Genomic DNA, 27,310 nt, shown 5'->3' on the forward strand with positions numbered 1-27,310 from the left:
CCTACCTCCTGGATCTCTGTGCTCTTCCTATTTCAGGAGGAGGGAGAATCCTTAAAATCCCCACTGAGAGGGCATGCCCCTAATGGGGAGGGGGGTGTTTGGCCACCATGGGCCTGTTCCAGTCAGGGTGGAAACAGTCATGCCTAGGTTGAGGCCACTGTGTCCCCCTCCCAGTCCCCTCTGTCACCCCACTCTGTCAGAAACCCCAAACCCCATGCTTCTCCTGGCCTGTCTCTTGTTCGGCTACTCCTCTCCCCTTCCCCCAACCGCCCCCCTCCATGGGCTCTGCCCTTCCTTCTCTGTGAATTTTCCACCATGGGTTTCAGCATTTCACTCTCTGATGGATGTTTCTGGGAGTCTTGGGGTCTTGGGGGTTTGGACAGGACACGTTCCACCCAGATCATCAAGGCTTGTGGGTCTCAGTGAGCTGCTGTTTCGTACGGCTTCTGCTGGGCCACCTGTCACTCAGCTTCGCGTCCTAAGGTGTGCATGCATTCATTCACCCACCCATTCACACATGTATTACGACCCACCACGTAAAAGGCCCAGTGCCAAGTTCAGAGAGTCGTGTAGGCCACAAGATATAAACACACAAATCAAACACACAATTTCATCATAGTGTGATAAATACTATGCTAGGGCAACGCATATAAGGGGCACCTAACCAGATTTCTTAGGATACAAAGAAACGACGCCTCCTCTGAAACGAGGGACTTGGGCTGGGCAGGGATGGTGAGGAGAGTCCCAGGCAGACGCTGGTGTGTAGGCAAGCCCAGAGGACAGGAAGTGTGGTGCCTTTGGGCATGGAAAGCTGCTGGTACGTCTGGAGCAGAGCGTTGTGGGGAGGAAGAGTGACAAGATGTGGGAAGGAGGCAGAGTCCAGATTCAGAAGGGCCTGGGGATGACAATGGGACTGGGTTTAGCTGGGAACACAGAAGGACTCTGGGCTTGGCAAAGTGTGGAGAGTGGATTGCTGGGAGGATGCGGAGCCCACGTGGGCCCCTGAAGTATGCAGGGTCCTGGAAAGGCCAGGGGCTCAGTTAGGAAGCCACGGGGTAGGCCGAGGGGTGTGCTAGGAGACTCAGTCCCGCTGGCTGGGTGTTGGTAGGTGAGGGAGATAGAGACTAACTCCCCGGTTTCTAGATGGAGCATTTCGATGGCTGGAGGAACCCGTGCTGGGAGCACAAGAATTTGGGAGGAAGCTGTTTAGTTATCTGGACGTGCCAAGAATGACGGGGGCATCCAGGTGTAAAGGTGTAGTCGGCAAGTGAACACATGGGTGTTCTGGTTTGAGAGAGGTCTGGTTTGAAAGCCAGCAGAATCATGGAGGCCTTGGCAGCTGGCGAGGTCACCCAGGGAGAGTGTGGAGAGAGAGAAGAGGCCAGGGCCCAAAAGAACAAACACACTTAAAGGTCACGCAGGGGAAGAGGAGCCCCTCCAGGGGAAGGAAAGAGAGGCAGAGAGAAGGGAGGAAACCCAGGGTCTCAGAGTGGCCCGTGGTGTCAGGTGATGCTGAGGGTCAGCCAGGAACAGACCACAAAGCACACCGAGGACTGTGCAGTTGCTGAGGGGTCGGCAGGAGTGTGGGGAGAGGCAATGGAAGTGGAGCGAGCCGGCACCGTGATGCCTCTCCCAGGAAGCTTCTCTCTGGGCGAAGACATCAGGCAGAGGGATTCGGGACTCGGGAATGGTTTCATTTTATTTTTTAAATGTAGGGAGCTTAAAAGAATGAGCTGATGGGAAATGATGCTTGGGGAGGGAGACTGAAGATACAAGAGGGGGTAACCTATGGGTCAGGGTCCCTGGGGAGGCAGAGGGGACTTGTATCAAGAGGCAGGTGGAGGGGTCGCTGATGCTTTTGTGACTGGAGGAGGGGGAAGGGGTGAGGGAGAGGCAAGCAGGGGTCGCAGTCTGGTGGCAGAAAGAGGAAGGGGACCTTCTGGTGGCTTCTCTTTTGTCTGTGAACGAGAAGGTGGTGTTATCTGCTGAGAGTGGGGTAGAAGAGTGGTTTTAGAGCTTTGAGGAGAGAGAAGATACTTGGAAGTGGCTGCTGGAAGAAAATTGGTGGGGAAAGGGTCTCCTGGAAGGTGGGGCAGGTGGGGGTGAGCGCCAGTTGAGTATGGAAACCCAGATGAGGAAATTGAGGCACGGGAGCTAAGGCGCTTACATATTTAGCAGAATGGGTCTGAGGTGGTGGGATTTTTTGCACAGTCCCCAGGAAACATGCAAAGGGTGAATGGTGGCCGTGATCCAGGGTGTGATCTTGTGAAGAGGGTGCCAGAAGGACCGGGTGAGCGAGGTAGAAGGGCTGGACCCTTGTGTCTCAGGGGAGGGGAGGAGGCAAGAGGGTTCTGTGACTCAAGGTTCCTGGGACAGACACTACAGAATAGACTCAGCAGGACCGGCTAAGAGAGCTGGAGGGAAAGGAGGTTGCGGTGAGAGATGGAGCCACTGCAGAGGGTGACATGGTCCCTCCCCCGCTGCAGGAGTGGGTGATGATGTGCCTGCCGTCAGTAGAGTCAGGGCACCAAGCCACTGAGGGGCTGCATGTTTGGGGTTGATACATAGAGTGGAGGTCTCCCAGGATGATGGCAGGGTTTGGAGAGGAATGGAAGGCTGTGAACCAAGTGCTAACACGATCAGGGTCCCCGAGATGGAACAGCGGCAGATGGCTGCTGGCAGGATGGCCAGAAAATGACAGGATGCTCAAAGGATCCTGTAAACCTTCCTAGCACAGACAGGAAGTGACCCCAGCATGGGGGGCAGGGGGATGCTGACCCCACCCCCGACTCAGAGGTGCCTGGGGTTTCGGAGAGTGACGTCCTCAGGATTCAGCTGAAGCTTGCGTAAGGGAAAAGTAGGACTCTGGGGGCAGGCTATTTGGGCTTAATTCTTGATCCACCATATATAGCAAATTTCTCAGCTTCTTGTGCCTCAGTCTCCTCATCTGTAAAATAGGCGCAATCATAGTATCTCCCTCACAGGGATTTTATGAGGATTAAATGAGATAATCCATATAAGGTACACTGATCAGTGCCTGGCATGTAGTAAGGGTCCAAAAAACATTGGTTGCCATCCTCCTCTTGTCTCATTGTCTTCACTGTCACCTGGGGCAGTTGTCTGTGCTGGGCATGGAAAACCAAGGGCTGGCTCGGGAACCCAGGGGGAGCTCCCCACTCCCATCGCTGTCTCAGACACCAGGATTCCTGGGTTCCTGGTTTACATGACTTGGTGGGAGCCTGAGAGGAGAGCTAGGTGGTGCCCGACGGAAGGGCAGGATGAGACAGCCACTCCCAGACACAGAGCATGGTTAGGCCAACTTCCCGGGGGAGGAGGTCTTGGATGGGTCTTGGATGAGGGATGGGAATTCACGAGATGGGGGTTCAGGAGGCAGGGGCCATTCTCAGGAGGAGGAGCCAGAATGTGGACGGAGATAGAGCCAGGGGGTGGGTGTCCAGTGGTTACTGTGAAGGAAGCAGGAGGGAGAACAGGGAAGTGGGGCGCAGGGGATGCCAGACCTTGGAGCTTGAACTTTCTTCTGTAGTCATGGGGAATCTGCCAAGAAGGCTCAAGCAAGGGGTGATGAAATCATAAAATTTGGAAAGATAACCCAGAGATCATGTGAGTTGGAAGGAAAGAACTTGGGGGCTAGAGACAGGTAGGCAGCAGGGGCAAGGGTCCAGGCGAGGAGCAGTGAGGAACTGATCTAGGACAAAGCAGTCAAGGACAGATTCAGAAGCCATCCTAGAAGATGCTAGACAAGGGGTGTCTGGGTGACTCAGTCAGTTAAGTGTCCCAACTCTTGATCTCAACTCAGGTCTTGATTTTAGGGTCATGAATTCGGGCCCTGCACTGGGCTTCACGCTGGGTGTGGAACCTACTTAAAACAAACAAACAAACAAAAAGATGGGAGACAAGACTTGTCATTGCATGTGGGGCCTGCAGGAAAGAGAAAGCAGCTGACGATAGCTTTGAGGTTTTGAGCCCAGGTGGTTGAAATGCTGAGTGTGCCATTCAGCTCTGAGGAGGAAGATGCTGTGTTCAGCCTTGGACTTGGGTGTAGGAGCCAGCAGGCCCTCCGGGTGGCAGGTGGGAATGTAGGTCTGGTGCTAGGAGAGGTGTCTACAAAGAGGGAAGGGGTAAATGATGAGGCCCTGGCTGTGCCACTCCCCTGGGAGGAATCGTGAGGACCCTGGCCTGTAGTTCAGCATGGCAGGAGCACAGCCATGTCTGGGACAAGGCCCCTGCCTTCAGGGAGCCACAGCGTTCTGGGATGTCCAAACCCAGGGCTCAGGCCAGGCCCAGGTCCATCCGTGAGGGGTTGGAGAGGCCTGGAAGAAGTAGCACTTCAGATGAATCCTAAAGGATGGAAAAAAATGTAATGGGCCAAAACCCGACCCTCTCTTCCAGCTGGCAGGATTCCCAGTGGATGTCATTTGTGTCAACATGTGTGCAAGCAGGTGTGCAAGAAAATATGCGTGTGTGTATGGGAGCAAAAATTAGCAGGAGTGCATAGATGAGAGTGTACAAAACTGTATTAATGGTGTGTGTGTGTGTGTGTGTGTGTGAGCATATGCGCTCAAAGGCAAGCATGGGTGTGTGTGGACAAGACAAGGTTGAAGGAGGCCATCCCTCTTCTGACTTCCACTTCTCTTGCCCCCATTTTATTACCCTTCACTCCTCTTCAGCCTCTGGGGAAGGAGAGTGCCCTTGGTCTGGTCCTTGAGTCTCTGAGTTCAGGGTCAGGAGCCTCCTATCTTCTCTTTCCTCAGCTCCCTTGAGCTCCCTCAGCCATAACCTTCCTATCAGACCAAACCATGGAATGTTCCAGGTGTCCGTGTAAAAGGGCTGGTTGGCTTTTTGCCATCCCCCGTTTCTTCTGCACACGAGACCTTCTCCTCCAAAGCTGCCCTGTAGGCCACGCCCACTGGCTGAGAGGCCACCTGCCTGCTTGGATGGCCAGGCAGGAAGAGAGGTCCAGGATTAAGGGAGGACAGGCCTAGGGGTCCTGGGGCTAAAACTGGGGTGAGGTGTCTTCCCTTTAGCTTAGAGAACACTGGGACAGGGGCGGGTCATCTGGCTTTGGAGAGAACAAGGCCTCTAATTCAGGCATGTGCCAACTCCAGCATGTCTGAGTCTGGCTGTCCCTCGCTTCCCTGACAGGGCCTGCCACCCACCACCACGGATGCATACCCTGGATTGTGGGAGCTAGCCACGAATGATTCTAGGGGCAGTGAGGTGCTGGGGGAATATGGGGCATCCAGCTTGAGGTTGTGGAAATGTTACTGTTCCCTCCTCCACAGACCCCTCTTACAGGATAGCACAACTGTGCCCGATTGACCAGGATGACCAGGATGCTTTTAATATTTGAAAGTTGTGCTACTTCCCCCACCCAGGAAGTACACCAGAAGGCTCTGGCATCAGGAGGATGGGTCCCCTCCAAACCTCTTCACAACTCTCTCTTCTCTCTCTCTTTTTAAAATTTTATTATTGAAGTAGAGGTGACATACGATGTTATATCACTTTCAGGTGCGATTTCATAGTGATTCAACCATTCTATACATTATTCAGTGCTCACCACTATAAGGGTAGTCACCATCTGGCCCCATCTCTCTCTCCTCTCTTGTCTACACCCGCTGTGATAGGCTACCTCCCCGTGTGCGCAGAGGTGCCAGGAAGGCTGGTCTCCCTCCCTGCATCCCACTGAGGTGCCTAAAATCCTAAGCAGTCAGGCTCTCAAGTCCCCCCAGGCCCCTCGGAATCTCGTTCTGTCCCTCACCAGCTGTGTGATGTTGGGTAGATACTTCTCTCTGAGTCTCAGTGTCATCATCTGCAAAATACAGATGGTAGCAGCCAACTCAGTGCTGGTGTGAGGATTAAATGAAATAATGCATGGGAAACACAAAGTTAAGTGCTTGATACATGTGAAATGTTTTGGAGTCTTTATAAATTCAGTCACCAAGGAGCCCCCTAAAAAAGCCCAGGACATTAAGGAATCATTTGAGATGCTTCTGATCACTGGGCTTGGCGAGAAGAGGGCCCAGGAACTGAAGATGCAGTGGGGAGGCTATTGCCAACTTCCCCTGGCCAGACGAGCAGAACGGGGCTGGCAGGCGCCAGGAGCTGTCCGTGGTGCTGAACGCCTCCCCTTCCCTTCTCTCTCCCCGCTCTCAACTGGCCCTGCTTTTGGGAATCTGTGCAACCTGCTTGCAAAACTAAGGGGAGGTAGTCTCCAAGGCCAAGGGCAGCTCCCAAAGCCCAGGTCCTCCAGGAGCACTTTCTGGCCTCACCCTCCTGGGCCACCAGGAGCCATGCCTGGGCTGCTGCCTGGGACGGTTTCTTCCATCATTGCCCAACTTGTCTTCTGTCTAAGCCTTGTATTCTGACTGGACCATGAGCTCCCTGAGGTCAGAGCATCTGTCTGCCAAGGTAGACTGGTTCTGTTGCCTGACTGTTCACAGAATGTTGTGGTCCTTGGCTTCACCACTGGACTCTCCCAGAACCATTATAAGCTCCCTTCCACCCCCAGCCCCAGTAGATGCTTTGCTTTGACTCTTCCCTGGAAGATTTCATCTTCCTCCCTCGTCTCTTTCCTATGAATTTGTTGACTTGAGTTCCTTACTGACTCATTTAGTAATACAGATAGGTATAAGTCAGAGCATTTTGCAAATATCAATTCATGTCATTGTTATAACTCTGAGTTAGGTACCATTATTATTCTCAGTGAACAGACAAGGAAACTGAGGCATGGAGAGATTAAGTGACTTGCTAGTAAATGATGGAACCAAGAGTTGAACCCAGGATGGCTGGCTCTGAAAGCCTCTCTTCCCACCATATTATGCTGCCTTTTGAGTAGCTCTGTGATGCTCCAGGATAGTGGTTTGTGGGGAGGAATTCTCCAGCATTCCGACCCCAGCCTGGATCAGGCACCAGAAATATCCCTTAGCATCTGGAAACTCACGATTGAAATAATTAGTCAGAATGCCAGGAAATGGTTGTTTTTGCCTCGTGTAATTTGGTTTTATGAAGACCACTAAATGCAAACATTCTCCTGTTAATTACTGTCTCAAATTTGGTCTGTAATTGAGAGAACTAGAGCTGGGGAAAGTGTAGAAACCCGCTGGAGTGGCAGGCCTGCCCAAGTCAGCATTCCCAGCCGCCTTGCTCCCGCTCTGTTAATTTTAGAAACTCCTCTAGCCTGGGTGTATTATTAGCTTTATGTACAGAGGGCCATGGGGCCCTCAGTAGCCTCTCAATGCCAGTTTTGTTTTGTTTTGTTTTCCCCAAGAGATGAAGTGAAAGGGAATGGTGACCATGTGTATATAGGGGTGTTTGCACACTCTGTGTGAATGGGGATACCTGTTTGTGGCTTCAAATGTGTGTCTGCAGCTGTCTTTGAATGATGTGCATGAGGCTGCGTAGAGAGTGTACACAGCTCAGGAACATCCCATAGAAGCCGAAACCATTCTCCTGGGGCTCACACGTCATTAGCAAGATGTGCTGTCTTCTGTGTGGTGGGTGTGATGGCTGGGGTGGGTTCTTGGGTCTTAGGTTGGGTTCTCCCAGACGGCATAGGGGGATAGGGGTTGGAGAAAGGGTGGTGGGTTGTAGGGCAGGGAAGGAGCTGAAGTTGACCTCTTAGCACCAGCCTGAGAATGAGAAGGTTTTAGCCTGGGAGGCTCTGACTTGAGGTCCTGTCTTGAGGCCCTGAATGGCTTGGCTTTCAAAGGAGCTGTCCAAAGCTGCCCTTCCAGAAGCTGCCCTTCCCTGAGTTGTGTGGTGTGGGACAGCTGTCTCATCCACCTTCAGTGAGGCAGATCCTGTTCTCTTTGACTCATAGCACCATTTTGAATCTGACAAAGAAGGCAATTTGCTGTGAAGTAATATTTATTTTTCAAACCTGGAACTTTTCTGGCAGGAACACTTTGGTTTTGGAACAAGACCCTCTGAAGACTCGAGGGAATCTTGTCTCTTTTTCTCTTTCCTCCCTCCTAGCTTTCTTACAGTCAAGAATTAAAGATGGCTGAAAGGTTATTTCTCTTGGGAGAGGACATGCTTATTTCTGCCTGACTTAATACCTTTATCTGTCATTGTGTAACTGTTGAAATTAATAGCAGAAGAAAATAGCTGTGCAGTGCAGGTTTTAGATCTTGGGGCCAGCCCCGGGGTGGCTGGTACTCAGGCAGGGTCCCTGGTATTGATTGGTCATACCTTCTAGACATGGGGTCTGTGCCTGCCTGTGCTGTCTTGCACACTCCAGAGGAGCCCCTGCTAGGCCAGGTGGCTTCACCCTGAGGGGCCCTTCCCACCTCCCTCAGGAAGCACTTGCAGTTGCTTTGACACCTTAGGAGAAATGATACTGTAAGCCCCCACTGATCTCACTCCATTGCATTGAGTGACACCTCACAAGTGTCTGAAATCCCCTCATTAACACTTCCTGCCCTTGAAGATTTCACTGTCCTTCCCCAACCCTGTGTTAGAATGCAAACCTCTGGGGGAGAGAAATGGTCAGGCATTTTCTGACTATAGGGGATAGACTAAAGGGGGACCCCAGAAAGCCAGTGTGGGTGAGGGCCAGATCACAATTATGGGACGGAGTGTTTAGGCTCCACCCCTTATTGCACAGTGAGGAAACTGAGGCCCAGAGCAGGGAGGGAACCTGCTTGACATCACATAGCATGTCAGTGACAGAGCTGGGGCTGGATCCCAGGCCTCCTGCCACCCAGGTACCCGCCGTGTGTCTGGACCTCCCCTGCTCTCTGGTCACAGTCTGTAGCACGTCTGCCCACCAGCCTGTCTCAGGCCATAGCTGACCCTCAGGGAGGATGGAGCAGCTTGACCTGAGCCTGGGGTGTTGTGGGGTGAACTACTCCTGCTGCTAAAACAGCTTCACACTTCTCTCTGGACATCATGTTTGGTTTGCATTTCAGCCTGACTCCTGCTGGGGAGTGGGAATGGGAGTGGGAGGCTTGTCACTGGGGAGCAGACAGAGGGACAGGCAGAGGGTATCCTTAGGGAAAAGAGAGCCTTTCGGTGCCAATCTCCATATCTTGCCCATGGTACCCGTGTGCCTATCTCATGCAGTGACTCAGAACCTCCCAAGACTTCCCTCTTCCACACCTGCTCTCCCTTGGAGTTTTCTCTCATAGTCTGTAACTCATTCCCTCTGTCCTCCTGGCGACTGACCCCTGTGTCTCTGGGCAGATTTTACTGGGACCTGACCATGCTGCTGCTGATGGTCGGAAACCTAATCATCATTCCCGTGGGCATCACCTTCTTCAAGGATGAGAACACCACACCCTGGATCGTCTTCAATGTGGTGTCGGACACATTCTTCCTCATCGACTTGGTCCTCAACTTCCGCACAGGGATCGTGGTGGAGGACAACACCGAGATCATCCTGGACCCGCAGCGGATTAAGATGAAGTACCTCAAAAGCTGGTTTGTGGTGGATTTCATCTCTTCTATCCCTGTGGACTACATTTTCCTCATCGTAGAGACACGCATTGACTCAGAGGTCTACAAGACCGCCCGGGCCTTGCGCATCGTCCGCTTTACCAAGATCCTCAGCCTCCTGCGCCTCTTGCGTCTCTCCCGCCTCATTCGATATATTCACCAGTGGGAAGAGGTGAGTGGCCAGACCCAAACCTCTTGGGGGAAGGGGTATTTTTCCCCACAGGGGGAGTGAGGGGCCAGCAGGTAATCTCAGATTGTTGGATTTGGGCTGTCAGATGGTAGCAGGCACATCTTCTCCAAGAGGACAAATGGTAGTAATTTCTTGACTTCTTAGGTGCTAGAAACTATGAAAATCACTTTACAGTCAGTATCCCATGTAAGTCTTTAACAACTGCGATACTCATTTTTTACATAAGGAAACCAAGAGACATAAAGGGATTTATATGAGGTCACAGAATCAGTAATTGGTGAACCTGGACTGAGGGCCTGCACTGTTAACCACTGGACTATATTGTTTGGAAAGCAAACTCATGAGCCTTGAGGGGCCAGGCAGGGAATGTGAATGGGTGAAAAGGGCCAGTGGGAGGCAGTAGGGAGTGTGGTGGACTGGGGAAAACTGAAGAATACATCTTCCGTCTGCCTCTACTCCACTGTAACCACTTGTTGCCAAGTGAGAATAGGCCCAGGTTGCGAGATCTACAGATTGATCATGAGAAGCAGAAATATGGGTTTTTGTGCCAATTTTGTTGGCAACTATCTCAGGTGTCCTGGGGGTTCTTTCCGAGCAGACCCTGAGGTGAGGATTTGCATGAAAGTAGCTTTTTTTCCCCAGTGGGGCTGAGGTGGGCAGTGTTTCCAGGAATAATATGGTAAGGGAATGGGGAAGAGGGACAGGGGATGGAAGGAAGGAAGCCAAATAAGGGTGACACCAAGCAAAGTGCCGTGGGGAGCTCTGGGGACAATGTACCTCACACCTCGGGCAAAGAGTTGGAATTTTTATATCCCCTTGCATGGCAGTCCCCAGTTCAGGGCACTCCCTGCCCTCAGGGCTAGCAGGCAAAGCAGCTTCCAGCAGCCTGGGGCGGGTCTCTGACAAAGAGCCCCAGGGGCTAGCCGTAGGGAGTGAAAAGCGTCCGAGGAGCCTGGAGTTTTGCGTGTGAACTGTAAAGGGATCCTAGGGGCTGTGGGCAGAACACTGGCTCCAGAAACTAAATAAAAAATTGTAAAAGAACTGGGTGGGCCAACACTGTTCTGAACAAACCTAACTCAGCCACGGGCTGAATGCTGTCGTCTGTGGGAGGAAGAGAGGAGGACTGTGAGCTGCAGTTCGGAAAAAGGCAGGTGACTGTGCAAGCACTTCTGTCTCTGTCTGCCACTGTCCAACTTATGCCTTTCGGCCGCGGTGGCAGGCAGGCTGGCCTGCAGGTGCCAATGTGGGGGGTAGGTGTGCTCTGTGAGGCCGCCCCCCTCGGGGTCCAGAGCGGGCCGGAGCCCGGGGAAGCTTCTGCAGAGGCGCGTTTCTTGCCACGGCTCACTGCCAGTCTTCTGGTCCCCAGGACCCCTCTGCTTGGCTGGTTGGATGGAAGTTCCCATGCTCAGGACACCAAGCCCCCACCCCACCCCAGCGGCAGCCTGGGCCCCAGCAGTGGCGCGCACGGCTGATGGTCAGGGCGCTGGCAGATTGAGGTCGGGGTATCATGAAGACCTGCACTGCAGAAGTGCCTACGCCAGCCCGGCAGCATCACTCCCTGGCGGAAATTCTCTGCCTAGGAGAATTTGCGCTATTCCTGCTGACAGAAGAGGGGCCATGACTTGCCCAAGGTCATGTGGGCAGCAGGCCCCTGGTGGAGCTGGAGCAGAGCCCAGTTAGCTCTCTGGACTCGCAACAATGAGGGGTCCCTGCCTGGTGCAATGGAAGCCCCGGGGACTTGAGCTAGGATATACATGTGAGATCCCAATTAAAATCCTGGCTCCACACTGCCTCGCTCTGTGACCTGGGTGCCACCTTGCCTCCCTGAGCCTCAGTCTCTTATCTGCAGAGTGGGTATCATCCTCACTGGATTGTTGTGAGATGATGTTTATATAAGATGATGTTTATAAGACACTTAGCAGGAAGCCTGGTGAGTGGTTTGATAAATGCCCCTCCTCGGTCATTTGTCTGAGTAACCCTCTATACCTCTGGGAGGGGGGTTACTTTTCTCAAATACTTTTTTTTCTTCTGAAAGATTTATTTATTTATTTGAGAGAAAGAGAGAGCACAAGCGGGAGGGGCAGAATCCTCTCAGGGAGAATCTCAAGCAGACTCCACGCTGAGTGCAGAGCCTGATGTGGGGCTTGATCTCATGACCCTGAGATCACGACCTAAGCCAAAACCAAGAGTCAGATGCTTAACTGGCTGCAACCCCCGGGCACCCCCAAATATTTTTTACCCTTTATTTTATTGGCTCCTCACACCTAGCGTCAAGGTAAAGCAGGCGGGATTGATAATTCCTGTTTGTCCGTGAGGAATAGGGTCAGAAGGTCCAGCAGGCCCAGTGGTAGGATGTTGGAACTGGGCCTCCTGACTCTGGGTTCCTGCATTCTTAGGTGGCCTGAAAGCAGGATGACTTTGATTCTGTCGTCTGTCCCTCTGTTAGGGATGACTCCCAGCTGAGATTGGGAAGGCGGGCAGCCGAGCAGGTCGAGGGGTGGGGTAAGGAGTTCTTTGTGATGGGTTGGGTTTGAGGTACCTTTGGGACATCCAGGCACGGAGAATGTTGGGGTGGGGGTGGGGGGCTGGGGCCCCTCTGAGCGGCTGCAGAGGAAGAACAGAGGCAGATTTCCTGGAGCGCCCTCACAGGCTTGTCTCTTGTTTTCTGTCCCAAGTAGAAATACCATGGTCCGGAGGGTGGACCCTAGAGACCTCCGGGCAGACTTCTGGACCATGTTGGCTCCCTCAGTCCCGAAGACCCCCCTAGCCTTCCATTTGTCTTGAACTTGCAGCTAGACTATCACTAAAAGCAGACAAGTAGCCACTCTTTTCCTTCTCCAGCATTGCTTCAAGTCTCCAGACCCCTGCCCCCTGGGAACAACCCTTGCTGCTTCCTGATGCCTGGGCCCTGGGGCCATAGTATTTGGGGAGAATTTGGCACACTTGCCCGTGGCCCTGCAGAGTGAGCCCTGGAATAGAAACTAAGTGCTTCTGTTACTGTCCCTGCACCCACATCCTGGGAGCTCAGTCCAGAGCTTCTGTCCCCATGCCTCTCTGGCCTGGCTACCCTCTGGGCTACCCAGAACTGGTCAGGCAGGCTCTCGCCCTGGCCCTTCCCTGGGGTAGACAGAGGCCCCAGGAGGCCTCAGGTCAGGGCTCTGAACTGAACATGGGTACTCAGTCTCCTGGGCAGGGAGGCAGATCCCAGGAGACCAAATAGATGACTCCCACCCCCTCCACACACACCCTTATCTGGCCTACCAGCTGGGGAGGAAATTGCTTTGAGTTGACTTCTTTGGGCACACCGCCCAGCCAAGGGCTCCCACTGGACCCTGGGATGGGACTGGACTTTCCCAACTGGCCCCAGGTACCCTGTCTTCACATCCTCCACAGCCTGCCCTAGCCCTGGGGCTTCTTGCCTCAGCTTGGCCTGGAGGCAAAGAGCAGGGACACCCTGGAAGTCCCAGGTCTACAGGGGACAAAGGAAGAGAGGTATTCAGTAGAGAAAACCCTGCTGTCTCTCCTCCTCTAACTCCTTATGTGAATCTCTTCCCTTTGGGGGCCTCAGTTTTCCCGACTGTCAGGTGGGCTCTGATGTTCTAGGGGGTTGGGGCTTGGTCCCCACACCAGCCTCCCCTGGCAAGGATGATGTGAGCTGACCCTGAGGACACTGTCGTGGCCCTGGGTGGTGGCTAGAAGGTCAGCCAGCTGTGAAGAAGCAGCAGCTTGCCCGAGGCCCCCGGAGAAGCTGTGGAGAGGCCAGACTGCCGACCCCCAGGCTTCAGCTGCCTCGCCCGGCCCAGCGCAGCGCCCCTGTCAGAGAGTCCGCAAGTGTTACTAGCAGGTGTTGGGAGTCAGGGGAGGTGGAGGGTCTCGGCAGGTGTAAGCCACCCTCTCAGAGGACGTCAGCCTCTGCCTCCATCCCAGGCGATCTAGGTCAGCATCCTCCTCCCCAGCCTCTCCCAGCCAAGCCACTTCCCTCCCTCTGAGGTGTGAGCTTGTTACAGGCACAGAGGCTATTGTTAGAAACAGTGGTCCGTCCCCCCCACCCCCGATGTTCCCCTGCAGGCCCAGCACCCCAGCGACCCATCCTAGCATCCTCTTTCCCTCAGCAGCCAGGAGCCATGGCAGGAAGCCTGGAGGCAGGAGGCTGGGCCGCGGCCGAGCTTCCTGATGAGTCTCCTCCCCCACGGGCCTCGATTTTTCTATCTCTTTCAGATTCGAGGAGTGGTCCTAGGGGTAGGGCTCGGCGCTCTCTGTAGGCCCCAGGAAGGGACCCAGGGTGACCCTCGGTTTGGCCACCTCCAGGCAGTCCCCAGGACACACGTGCATCAGCCATCCTCTCAGGCCTGGGATTGCTGACCCCAGTGTGGTCACTGGTCCCTGAGACACAGGGAGAAGTTGTTCTTTTTTCCTGGAGAGAAAATGAGTCTCCCTGGGAGGGAACTCAACCCGGCCCCAAGAAGAGGCCTCAGCGGAAACTCCAGTTTCTGGTCTCTCCCCAGGCCTGAGGAAAGAACTCTTTGTTCAAAGGCTGGGGAAGAGAGGGAAGGAAAGGAACCAGCATGCATTGAGTACCTACTATATATCAGCTGTGGACATCATCTCTCCTGATCCCCAAGACATCCCTGGGAGCTGGCAGTTATTGACCCATTACACAGATGAGGAAAGAGGCTCAGAGCAGAGAAGGTGCTTGGCCGAGGTGGAAGACATGTCACTCTGTCTGCACTGTGGCCGGGAAGCTGCGGAGCCCCCCCTCCCCCGAGGGCCATGCGGGGCACAGAGAGCGAGGCGCCCAGGCTGCCCGCCCAGCGAGCCTTGCGGGGCTGGAAATGAAGGTACTCAACCCCCACAGTCAGAACCAACATCATAAAAGGGGCTTTTAATGAGGTATAAAGAGCAAGATAAATATTTGTGCAGTGCAGCTGACTTGCAGGCGGCCTATGGCCCCAGCCCACAGCGGGGACACACAAGTGTTCAGCTGTCTCTCCCGGCAACGACCAGCCTTACTCTCAGCAACCATACCTGGGTGCCGTAGCGTTCGGGCTGGGGTGCATGTCCTCACCACCTGGGGTACCTCCGAGCCTGGATGGATGTGCCCCCCGCCCCGACCAGCTCTTGGCAGGAAGTTCGTATTTCACCATGTCGGTGCCTTTGGCTTTGCCAGCCACAGTACCCCTCCCGACCACAAAAACTCCCACCCTCCCACCCCTCCCCACCTCCACCGGGCCCCCTTCCAGCATCCGCCTGCTTCTTCAGGCCAGCACCGGGCACCATCACCACCACCACGCTCTGCAGGACGCATGAGTCTGTGCCCACCTGTAGGAAGAGTCACCTTTTTCTTCCCACGAAGGCAGAGGCAGAGTCCCCGTCGGCTGCACCTGCCTAGAGTGGGGCCTTTTCCAAATGCCACCATGTACACTCGTAGCAGCCCTGATCTGCTTCACCGCCATCATCCCCATCCTGGTCATCGTCACCTTCCCCTTTACCTGTGTCACGAAGCGCTTCACAGTTCCTGAGACCCTACCACATGCTCTGCCCCATTCATTGCTGAGGTCATGATAAAGGCAAAACTAGACAAGGACCTGATCCTGGAGGAAGATGAGCTACGAAGGAACAAAAAACATAGGCAATACCCAAAGAGAAGCAGGTATTGCATAAAAATATACCAACCCGGATACCTCTGTTTCTAAGGCGCGGAGTGATTCATGCAGAGGGGCGGTCTCCGTGAGCTGTCCCAGGCTGGGACGCCTTCTGAAAGGGGGCTGAGGCTACCTGAAGCTCTAGTACTGTAATATACTGTATACTGTAGAGTGGCATAGTGCATAGTACTCTCTATCATAGACACTGTAAGCACTGTCCAGCTTGGGCTGTTCGAACAGAATACGGCAGACCTGGGGGCTTAAACAACAAACGTTTATTTCTCGCAGTTCTGGAGGCTGGGAGGACAAACTGGGGTGCCGGAATGGTTGGCTTCTGCCTGAGGCCCTCGTCCTCCTTTGTGGATGGCCACCTTCTTGCTCTGTCCTCACATGGCAGAGAAAGATCCTCCTCCGTGTCTCTTCTTCGGGCACGGACCCCATTCATGGGGGCTCCACCCCTCATGACCTCATCACCTCCTAAAGGCCCCAACTCCTGATGTCATCACCGTGGGGGTTTGGGCTTCAACGTATGAATTTGGGGGGACACAAACATTCAGTCCATAGCAGCTGGGAAATGAGGGAGCTTCATAATAAGACCCCGCCCATGTTGTGTTCAGGGCCCAGAGGACTATCTTAGCCAGTTTAATTTCTCCAGCAACCTCGAGAAATGGGGGGCAGATGTCTAGCTTGTCTTAGCTGAGGGGAGGCTGAGATGTGGTGGGACGTGAGGGCTGGCCATCTCTGAGACTGGATGGTCCCACGTCACTTGCCTTCCCTATCCTTTGAGTCTGGGGAGCTGGTGGCCTCCTGGTCAACCGAGAGTTGGAAAGGTTAGTGATTTGCCCAAGGTCATAGAGCTAGGATGTCCACCTAAGCAGTGAGGAGCCAGAAGTGAGATCTCCCCTCAGAGCCGCAGCTGGGGTGCTGGTACTCAGGAGCTGCTGGGGATGGTGGGGAGAGGCTGAGGAGCTTCCCGGGCTTGGGACCCAGGCCCCAGGGCAAGGCCGGCTGTGGACGGACGGACGGAGGCCCTGCTGTCATGCTTGGACATGCTCTGCCTCGTAGACGCGGCCTGGGGCCCGTACTGCCCTGCCCGGTCCTCGTGCCCCACGGCCCTTACACTGACGCAGCATTTCGGCGGGGAGCCAGCACGCTTAGAGCACAGGGCTTATGGAGGCGAGATGCTGGGAGTTCGGGCTGGCCCTGGGTCCCCTTGCCGTGTGAATCCAGCCACATCGCTCAGCCACGTTGGGTTTGAGTTGTTCCATCTGCAAGACAGAACTCCTGAAAACCGTCCTTCCCTCACTGGGCCAGTCTGATAATCTGCAGGCAGCCCTGGGCTCGGACGTGCCTTTCCCACTGCCACCATGACAGTGGCCGGTGCCTTTGCTTCTCCGAGCCTTGGTGGAAAATGGATTACGAATATTTTCAGCAAAGGATTGTTGTGAGTTTAAATGGGACGATGGCTGTGGGCCCAGAGGCCCACACTCAGATGTGGTGTTATTGTCCCTCTGTCACGGGGGCCGTGGGGGTGATGGAGCGCCATCCTCCATGAACCTTTCCAGGGTCTGCTTCATCCTGAAAAGACTCCATCGCCTTTCTGCTGGAACATGCCGAGTAGTGTTAGTAAGGGGGCCGCAGGTGGGCGCGCCCCTGGGGGTGATCGACAAGTAGTATTCATGTTTGGCTTTTCAGAACCTAGCCCCAAACTAAGCCCACATTTCAGAAGGGGAAACCAAGTCACTAGTAGCAGCATATCCCGCCACCAGCCACCAAAGTCTACCCCATCCCACCCCCAGAGTCTTCCAGGCCAGGGGCAAGACCAGAGCTTCTAGAGACCTCCCCCTAGACTTCCTTCCAGCTCTCTGTCCCTTCATTGTCCCGTCAGCATGGGGATCCCCGTTGATACCAGACCAAGCAGCAGCTCTGGGAGGAGGGTGGGGCGGGGGGGGGCAGGGATGCTGGGATGTGCCCACCCTGGCCCTGCCCCGCCAGGCTTCAGCCTCCCACTAGGAGCCACAGGAGTGGGGGTGCACGGGTGGGGCTAGGCCAGGGTTGCAGCGGCTGTACTTTATTAAGCAATACAGGAGAGTATGACTACCACTACATATTAACTAATCATAGAGATTAATTATTAACAACCCATCAATTAATAATGGTTCACAATTTGTGGAACATTTCTATAGTAGCGAGCACTTTATATGTATAATTTAATCCCTTTGACAGTCCACTCGGGTAAGAATTTTTATTGCCATTTTCCAGATGAGGAAACATAATCAGAGAGGTTCAGGGGCTTGCTCAAGGTCTCACAGCTGGGGATTGGGTAGAAGTGGGCCTGGGATCAAGGTCTGTGTGAACTGGGAGCCCCTGTGTCCATGCTGCTTCCCCTTCGGTTCCGTGGCTGCCTTTAGCAGAGCCCACTGCCGCTGCCAGGTCCTCGGTGTCTAGTGGCAGAGCTGGGGAAACACCGTGGCCCTAGCATGACGATAGACCGTGGTCCCCTGAGGAGCCTCAAGCTGGCTGGCTCTTCTCCCTGTCGTCTTCATGGCCTAGGCAAGCTGATGAGGCAGCTTCTCTGCCCACTCTGGGGCTGCAGGGGCCTCCAGGTGCCCTCCCTTCAGGTATCCGGCCCGGAGGGCTGGGCTTCCCGGGGGGAGAACCCCCATCTGCATGAATCCCAGGAGGCATCCCTCTGGGGCCCCACAGCTTGCTCTGTGCCTCTTCCAGGCCACCTTCCTGCCACCTCCCCACCCTTGCCCCCGCCTGCACCTGCACCAGGCCAGCTGCTCTGCCCAGTCCCCGGGGGGCAGTGCCCACCAGCAGCCGCAGGGGCCACGCCCTCTCCCGGCCAGCCGCCCACCTAGGCCAGTTTCCTTCCCTCTGCCTACAGATCTTCCACATGACCTACGACCTGGCGAGCGCCGTGGTGCGCATAGTGAACCTCATCGGCATGATGCTGCTGCTCTGCCACTGGGACGGCTGCCTGCAGTTCTTGGTGCCCATGCTGCAGGACTTCCCCGACGACTGCTGGGTGTCTATCAACAACATGGTGGTGAGCGCCCAGCTCCGCGCTCCCTCTGCACCTTGGGGAGAGGGGGGCGGGCCACGAAGGGGCAGAGGCAGGCCGCGAGCTGGGACCCAGCACGTGGGATCCCGAGGGGCCCGCCTGGTGCCCGAGCGCACAGGGCTCTAACGGGTAGAGGTCCGTCCCAGCGCCCTGGGCTGTGTCCCGCTCACCACGGGGCCTTCTAATGGGAGCCTCAGGGTTTGGCCCTGACTTCACCCAAGGAGGTGAAGACCCGGTCATTCTCAGACGGTTTCAAGTGTGGCAAAGCTGGGCTGGGGGCTCCTGCCCTCCTCCCTCCGTTCCCGGGAGGCAGACCAACCCTAAAAGCCTAGGAAGAGAAACCTGTGAGGAGCACGGTTGGCAGCGCCTAGACCGGGCTGGCCAGCTTCTGCTCCGGCAGCTGAGCGGGGCTGTCCCCTCCCCGCCCCTTCCCTTCCCTGCCCCCAAGCCCCCACCCCTCAGACACACACTGGCTCCTCCTGAGCTGGAGGGCTTACCCCCTCCCTACCACCAACCCTGTCGTGGGGGAGGGAAGATGGAATGGAGGCTGGGAAGCCATAGCGTAGAGCCCCCCTCCCCATCCCCGGGCGCCTCCCATGGACAGAGTGGGCACCAGGTGGGGTGAGGACCCGCTGGACCTGTGGCCATTTCTCGGGGTCTGGTGAACCCTGCCTCCCTCCTTCTCCCTCCCTGTCTGTGTGGTTCGGGCTGGCGGGCAAATCCCCAGAGCCCTAGGGGAGGAGAAACCAGCTTTGAAAGAGGTGAAAGAGACCCCAAGGCATCTTTCAGCATCAAATAGGCCTTTACAAAACAGCCTTTTGATGAGCTAAGTGTAAATGAATCGGCCATATGGATTGAATTTCCCGGTCCCCAGAGGCTCAGCAGTAAGGCCCCAAGCCCTGACTAGAGACAGCTGGGGGCCACCCCAGGTCCCCAGGCAGGGAGCCGGGGTCAGCACCCCAGGATCAGCCCCCCTGACCACCCAACTTGGTCTGGACCCAGAGCAACCAGACCAGCTCAGCTTTGTCTGGGACCATCTGAGTGACCTTGAACATGGCTAGGAGCTCCTGGGCCTTTCTCCAGGTGCTGGGAACGGCCTGCTGACCACGGAAGGGTTTGGGGCTCTGGGCACCGGTTCTGTGGGTCCTGCACAAAGTCCTGCGCATAGTTGCTAATACGTCCCCTGTGTGAACAGGGAGACAGTGGGGAGGTGGCAGATGCTGGGGTTCATTTGGCAGCTTCCTCTTTGGGGACAGTTTCCACTGTGTGAGGGTGACAGGCCCACACATGCACTAAATTCAGGAGATGGCCCTTCTGCACCCAGCGTTCCCACATGGAGACTTCCTTGAGACACTGACTGGCTTTGGAGACAAAAATAGTCAGGAGCCTCGCTCACTCCCTTCCTCCCTCCTCCTGCCCCCAAGCAATGTCTGTTCCACACAGTCCAGCTCCTGGCGGGGGAGGACTAGGGGGGCCTCAGCCCTGGACCCATTCCGGCAGGGCTCACCCAGGCGAGTTAGCTCTGCAGCGCCTCAACTTTGCTCACCCAAAATGAGGACAGTGTTTTTGGCTCAGTCTGCCGGAGCCTGTCCCCCCAGGGGAAGCATATCTGGTTTTATAATTGAGGTCAGTGGGGAAATGGGCTTCACTTGGTAGAAGTTTGGGGGGGGGGATGGAACTATTTCAGCAAGTGGAGGACAGCAGGGTGGCTCAGCCTGCAGCCTTTGGCTGCTTGGGGGGGGCTCCAGGCGGCCCTATGGGGATTGAGAAGTCAGAGGGGGCCGAGGCTGGCTCCCCTCCTTTTGCTGGGGCTTCTAGCCTGATCCATGTCCCCCAGAGCAAGAGAAAGGCCCGAGTCGGGGATTTGCTGTCACCACAGGTCACCAGCATGGGCCTCCTGCCCCTCACCCAAGGCTTTCAGCCGGCAGCAAGGCTGGAAGCCCTCCCTGGGCTCAGCCACTGGGAAAGAGTTAGGTTGAGGGGTACGAGGTGGCACGGACCTTTCTAGCTGCTAGTGAGAGGGCGGCCATTCACTACCCACCCCATAATCTGTCCACAGAACAACTCCTGGGGAAAGCAGTATTCCTACGCCCTCTTCAAGGCCATGAGCCACATGCTGTGCATCGGGTATGGACGGCAGGCGCCCGTGGGCATGTCGGATGTCTGGCTCACCATGCTCAGCATGATTGTGGGCGCCACCTGCTATGCCATGTTCATCGGCCACGCCACCGCCCTCATCCAGTCCCTGGACTCCTCCCGGCGCCAGTACCAGGAAAAGGTAGGGCGGAAAGCTGTGGTCCGTCCTGGGCTGTCTCGGGAGAACCCCGTGACCCCCAGGGAAAACAGGCTGGCAGCCGGTGGGTCTGGTGGGGGCCGACGAGTTCTGCCCTCTACCATCATCTGGCCTCGGCTGCTCATTTTTCTGTTGTCTGCCTATTTTTCATGGACAAGTTCCTAAAACAAACAAACCCCCACGTTTTTAGGATTGCTGAATCCATGGCTCAGCCCGTTGAATTGAAGTTCCCCAGTGCCCTCCGCACTGCTAAACGCCAATGGCTGCTTTCGGGTCCTGCCCTCGCTTGGCATCTCGGCGGTGTTTGACAGTTACCGCTCCGTTCTTGGCTCCGCACTTGGTTTCTGTAACCGCACACTCTCGGCTTCCCTCCTCCCCCTCTGGCTGGTCCTTCTAGCTCTCCCGGGCAGTGGGGCCCAAATGATATAACTGGCTGTCCATGGAGCGTGGGCATGTTACTTCCCATCTCTGTGCCCCACTTGCTCATCTGTAAGATGGAGACAGTAAGTAGAAGGGGTCATATCATTCGGTTTATGAGGAGTGAGTAATACACGCCAACCGCTAAGACTGTGTGAGCACAGAGCAGGCTATTCAATATTTATTGGCTAAGTGGGCTCCATCTGCCACCTTCCTCTCCATGCTCCGCATGGCAGGTTAGAGCAGGCACTTAAAAAAATGTAAAGTTGATCATATCATCCTGCTTAAAACTCGTCAAAGTCTTCACGTTACTCATAGATGCAGAGGAACTCCAAGGTGGGTTTCCTCAGCCTGGCATTTAAGGGGCATAATCTGGCCCCTGCCCTTCTCATGCCCAGATCATGCCATGGGCCTGCAGCCCTCCATTCCAGCCTCGCCAGGCCTGCCCACCCCGCGCACGTGTCCTCCTGCCACAGGGCCTTGGCACAGACACCAGCCTGGAACTCTCCTCTTTCCTTTTCACCCGACCACTTCTGCACCTCTCAGCCTGCACTTCACCTTGGTGAGCCTTCTGTGACCCCATCAGTCCCACCCATCATGTGACCCATGGTGCCCTCTAATTCCCCTTCACCACAGCCGGAACTCGTGCCATATTTATTTCCTCTGTGTGGTCCGTTGTTTAGCGTCCATCTTGCCCATCCAGGCTGTGGCTCCGTGAGGGCAGGACCCAGGTCTATGCCTCCCCATTGAATTCCCGGTGTCCGGCACATCGCAGGACTCAGTGTGTATTGATTAACTGGCTGCCTGCCTGCCCCAGGTGCTGTCCCTTGGTGTGGTGACCAAGACATGGAGGCCCAGGTCCCAAGCGGCCAAAAGGAAAGGTCGGGAGAGTCTGCAAGACCAGGGCAGGGTGGGAGGGGCAGTTTGGGGAGGCAGAGGAAGAAGGTAGAAGAGAATTCTAGGCTAGTCATCATGATGAGCATGAGCAAAGGTGTATGCAGATGGGTAGGAAAGAAACCAGCCTGATTAGAACAAAGGGTCCTGGGTTAGGAGTGAGGGGGCTGGAAAGGGGAAGGAGAAGAGGAGTCAGGTTATAAAGGCCAGGGCTTAGTCCAGAGCCACGTGAGGGATCAGTGTGGGCCCGGGTCAGTGCCCAGCCTGTGACCAGGTCAGGACTCAGTGTGAGACCAGGGTCAGGGCTCCGTGTGGGACCAGGATGGGGGACTACAATCAGGGATAATTTAGAAAAAGCACCAGAGTTCATTCGAGGGCAGAGTCAAGCTGCTTGTGACTTTCCATTTGAGAATTGTCTTTATTTCGTTCTTTAGCTAATGGCTCTCCAATATGATTTGCCCATAAATCTCTCAGAAATGTATTGCCTCCCCTCGGTCCCCACTACCAGCTCTCGCCTGGATCACTTCAACAAGCTTCCAGCTCCCGCCCCGTCTCCAGACGCTGCCTCCCCACCATTATTGATGCTCCAGGTGTGGGGAATTCTCTAAAATACAGCTCTAGCTGTTCTGACTGCCCATCCCCATAGCCAGCTGGGAAGTCCCTGTCTCCTGGGGCTGGGCACAACCTCGAGCAGACAGAGCCAGCTTGGCTGGAAGAAAGCACAGAAACTTCATCTCCCAGCCCTTGGTTGCCTGCTGGCATCTGTCTGCAGCCGCACTCCGTCCCCACCTCTTGGGAGCACCAATGTGTGAGAACAGGCTCCCCTCTTCTGCTTGTTCCCGGGGTATAGGAACTCCCCTTCCATCTCAGTGTGGGAAAACTCTGTTCTTGCCTAATCTGTTTCTGCCTAGAGTGCCCCTGTGGACCCCCACTCTGCACCCACAGTCCTGGGACGGCTGGAGCAGCACCCAGCCTTCACCCCTGGGTGGATGGGAGCATTTCATATTTGCTTGAGCCCTGGGCATTTAGGCTCACAAATCTCTTATCCCCAACCTCTGATGAAGGACCTTGTTCTACCCTGGTCCTCCCGTGGGCTAGCGTCACTCTTCAACAAAATGACTTGGAGCCAGCCGGGGGGCCATGTTTGGATACACAGCCTATGATGGGTCAGGCATCCTGACTTTAGCCTCCGGCCCCCCTAACCCACTGCAGCCCAACCCTGCTGCCCAGGCCCTGTGACTGCTGGTGGCAAAGAGCTCCTCCAAGGCCGAGGCCTCTCTGGTCCACAGTGTGACACAGAAAAGACCCATGTGCAGAGGAAACTTGATGGGCTCCTGGTCGGTTGGCCCAGAACGGGGCTTTGGACAGCCCCTATTGTCCCCGGCCATCTCCAGGGCCCTTAGCACTCTGATGGAGCCCCTCCCCCGCCCCAAGTGGCTGGGAGTCAGGGCCATGGTTTGGGGCACGCCCACACCGAGGATCTCAGCGTCTGGTCACCAGGGGGGCCGGGGCCCTCAGGAGCTGACGCCCTCTCCCTCTCTCCCCGCACTCAGTACAAGCAGGTGGAGCAGTACATGTCCTTCCACAAGCTCCCGCCCGACACGCGGCAGCGCATCCACGACTACTATGAGCACCGCTACCAGGGCAAGATGTTCGACGAGGAGAGCATCCTGGGCGAGCTGAGCGAGCCGCTGAGGGAGGTGAGCCGGGGGCGGCGGCGGGGAGGGGAACTTCCCTCCTGCTGGGCAGCTCCCTCACCTCCTCCCTCTCTGCCCGTCCACCCTGTCTGGGGAGCAGGAGATCATCAACTTTAACTGCCGGAAGCTGGTGGCCTCCATGCCTCTGTTTGCCAATGCGGACCCCAACTTTGTGACCTCCATGCTGACCAAGCTGCGCTTCGAGGTCTTCCAGCCCGGGGACTACATCATCCGTGAAGGCACCATCGGCAAGAAGATGTACTTCATCCAGCACGGTGTGGTCAGTGTGCTCACCAAGGGCAACAAGGAGACCAAGTTGGCAGACGGCTCCTACTTTGGAGGTGAGGTGGCTCAGGGAACTCTAGGGGGACAGGGGAATGGGCTGGAGAGACACCGAGGATGAAGTTTGGGGTCCTTTGTGGCCACTGCCTGGAGGTGGGTGTCTGTGGCCCAGCGTGGGGGTGCCAGAGCCAGGAAAGAGCCTGGCATGCACTTGGGGGCATCTAGTGTGGTCACCGCTGGGGATGGGGCCTTGTGACCGTCAAGCTTCCCCACCAGACAGTGGGGACCCAGGTAAGGGGGCGAGCAGGAGGCCCCTTCGAGCCCCCCTCCCCACTCCCGCTGTCCTGGCAGAGATCTGCTTGCTGACTCGGGGTCGGCGCACGGCCAGCGTGAGGGCCGACACCTACTGCCGCCTCTACTCGCTGAGCGTGGACAACTTCAACGAGGTGCTGGAGGAGTACCCCATGATGCGGCGGGCCTTCGAGACGGTGGCGCTGGACCGCCTCGACCGCATTGGTGAGCGGCCGGGCAGGGCGGTGGCCGGGAGGGGGACCCCTCTCCCACTCCCCCGCACGCCCCGCCTCCCGCTCCGGCCTGAGCCCCTGCTCTGGTTCCGTGGCCCAGGCAAGAAGAACTCCATCCTCCTCCACAAAGTCCAGCACGACCTCAACTCAGGCGTCTTCAACTACCAGGAGAACGAGATCATCCAGCAGATCGTGCAGCATGACCGCGAGATGGCCCACTGCGCTCACCGCGTCCAGGCCGCCGCCTCCGCCACCCCGACGCCCACGCCGGTCATCTGGACGCCGCTGATCCAGGCGCCGCTGCAGGCCGCCGCGGCCACCACCTCGGTGGCCATCGCGCTCACCCACCACCCCCGCCTGCCCGCCGCCATCTTCCGCCCGCCCCCCGGCCCCGGGCTAGGCGGCCTCGGGGCGGGGCAGACGCCCAGGCACCTGAAGCGGCTGCAGTCCCTGATCCCGTCGGCGCTGGGCTCCGCCTCGCCCGCCAGCAGCCCGTCGCAGGTGGACACGCCGTCTTCCTCCTCCTTCCACATCCAGCAGCTGGCCGGCTTCTCCGCGCCCGCCGGCCTGAGCCCGCTCCTGCCCTCGTCCGGCTCCTCCCCGCCGCCCGGGCTCGGCGGCTCCTCCCCGGCTCCCACGCCCTCCGCCTCCGCCCCTGCCGCCGCGGCCGCCGGCTTCGGCCACTTCCACAAGGCGCTGGGCGGCTCCCTGTCCTCGTCCGACTCTCCGCTGCTCACGCCGCTGCAGCCCGGCGCCCGCTCGCCGCAGGCCAACCAGCCGCCGCCCCCGCTGCCCGGGGCGCGGGGGGGCCTGGCGCTCCTGGAGCACTTCCTGCCGCCCCCGCCCTCCTCCCGGTCCCCGTCGGCCAGCCCCGGGCAGCTGGGCCAGCCTCCCGGGGAGCTGTCCCCCGGCCTGGCCGCCGGCCCGCCGAGCACGCCAGAGACGCCCCCGCGGCAACCTGAGCGGCCGTCCTTCGTGGCGGGGGCCTCCGGGGGGGCTTCTCCCGTAGCCTTTCCCCCCCGCGGAGGTCTCAGCCCGCCGGGCCACAGCCCCGGCCCCCCAAGAACTTTCCCAAGTGCCCCCCCTCGGGCCTCCGGCTCCCACGGTTCCTTGCTCCTGCCGCCCGCCTCCAGCCCCCCGGCCCCCCAGGTCCCCCAGCGCCGGGGCACGCCGCCGCTCACCCCGGGCCGCCTCACCCAGGACCTCAAGCTCATCTCAGCCTCCCAGCCGGCCCTGCCCCAGGACGGGGCGCAGACTCTCCGCAGAGCCTCTCCGCACTCCTCGGGGGAGTCCGTGGCGGCCTTCCCGCTCGTCCCCAGAGCTGGCGGCGCTAGCGGGGGCAGCGGGGGCCTCGGTCCCCCGGGGAGGCCCTATGGTGCCCTCCCCGGCCAGCATGTCACTCTGCCTCGGAAGACATCCTCAGGTTCTTTGCCACCCCCTCTTTCTTTGTTTGGGGCAAGAGCCGCCTCTTCTGGGGGGCCCCCTCTGACTGCTGCCCCCCAGAGGGAACCTGGGGCCAGGTCTGAGCCAGTGCGCTCCAAACTGCCGTCCAATCTATGAGCGGGGCCCCTCCCTCCTTCTTCTCTCTTCTTTTTTTCTCCCTTCTTTCTTCCTTCAGGTTTAACTGTGATTAGGAGATATACCAATAACAATAATAATTATCATTAAAAAAAAAAAAAAAACCCACACCAGAAAAACAAAAGACAGCAGAAAATAACCAGGTATTCTTAGAGCTATAGATTTTTGGTCACTTGCTTTTATAGACTATTTTAATACTCAGCACTAGAGGGAGGGAGGGGGCAGGGAGGCAGGCAGGGCCCAAAGGCAAAAGCCAGAAGAAGGCAGGTGGGGGTTTCTGGGGCTTGACGGGCGTGGGGGTGACCCACCTTTGGGGTTTCTTAGAGCAGGTCTGTTATTGTATTTGTTTTAGGGCAACAGTCACCACCAGACCCTTAGCTGTGGTCATCTTGTTCCCCCCAGGAAGGGGTTGCCCCTCGATGTGTTTCTGGGGAGCCTCAGTCACCTGAGTCCTTGAGACAAAACGGGGCCAGGGCCCTGAGAGTCTTGCATTTTTTTTCTACTGCAAACTTAGCAAGATATGTATATGAATATGAATATATGTACATGTATGTAAGATGTGTATATGTATAGCTATGTAGCGCTCTGCAGAGCCGTGTAGATAGCCACTCACATGTGTGCACATTTTAACCCCATTGCCAGGACACCCAGGTCACCTTACACCCAGCAGCCCGCCTTGGCCCTCTGGCTGGGCACCACAGGGTCTGGGGAAAATGTTCTCTCCAGTCCTCAGGGAAGAGGACCCCAGGACCTCTCAGCAGGCTCCCTTTCTCTCCATCTCTGGTCTCAAATCCAGTCCTAGCCTGACCTCTCCCCACACAGAAGCAGAAGACCCCTCCTTCCCTGTGGGGCCTCAAGCACATCCTGTCACCTCCGGGGCCCTCCATTTTCCCATCTGTACAGTGGGAGGTGAGGGGAACTTCTATTTATTGAGTCTGCTCTGTGCCAAGCACTGGTTTAGCACTTTACACACATTAACTCCTTCAATTTCACAAAGGCCATGAGGTGGGTACTTTGATTCTCCCCATTTCACAGATGAGGACACTGAGTTTGGGGCAATTTTTCCAGAATCATGTAACTAGGAGTGGCAGAGCCAGGACTGATTGGAGATTTAAATCCATGCCTACCTGAGGCCAAATCCTATGTCCCTTCCAGAAGCAACTGTTGAAAGGGACTGAGTTAGTCTCCAAGTGTAGTGCTGTGGGAAGAGACCAGATTTTGGAAGCAATCAGACCTGGGTTCAAATCCCAGCCCTGCCACTTCGTAGCTC

At 56.5% G+C, this 27,310-nt stretch overlaps 1 protein-coding gene across 1 annotated transcript in view; it reads left to right on the forward strand.

The window, feature by feature from the left end:
- Nucleotides 1–26,360, forward strand: part of HCN4 (hyperpolarization activated cyclic nucleotide gated potassium channel 4) — a 41,495-nt gene extending 15,135 nt beyond the window's left edge. The window contains exons 2-8 of the mRNA XM_036065820.2: nucleotides 9,205–9,628; nucleotides 18,179–18,340; nucleotides 20,415–20,633; nucleotides 23,513–23,659; nucleotides 23,757–23,997; nucleotides 24,290–24,454; nucleotides 24,563–26,360. Coding sequence (XP_035921713.1) covers nucleotides 9,205–9,628; nucleotides 18,179–18,340; nucleotides 20,415–20,633; nucleotides 23,513–23,659; nucleotides 23,757–23,997; nucleotides 24,290–24,454; nucleotides 24,563–26,022 — 2,818 coding nt within the window. The 3' untranslated portion in view covers nucleotides 26,023–26,360. The remainder of the gene's footprint in view (nucleotides 1–9,204; nucleotides 9,629–18,178; nucleotides 18,341–20,414; nucleotides 20,634–23,512; nucleotides 23,660–23,756; nucleotides 23,998–24,289; nucleotides 24,455–24,562) is intronic.
- Nucleotides 26,361–27,310: the final 950 nt, after the last annotated feature.

This window comes from Halichoerus grypus, chromosome 8, assembly GCF_964656455.1.
Source record: "Halichoerus grypus chromosome 8, mHalGry1.hap1.1, whole genome shotgun sequence".
Lineage (NCBI taxonomy): Eukaryota > Metazoa > Chordata > Mammalia > Carnivora > Phocidae > Halichoerus > Halichoerus grypus.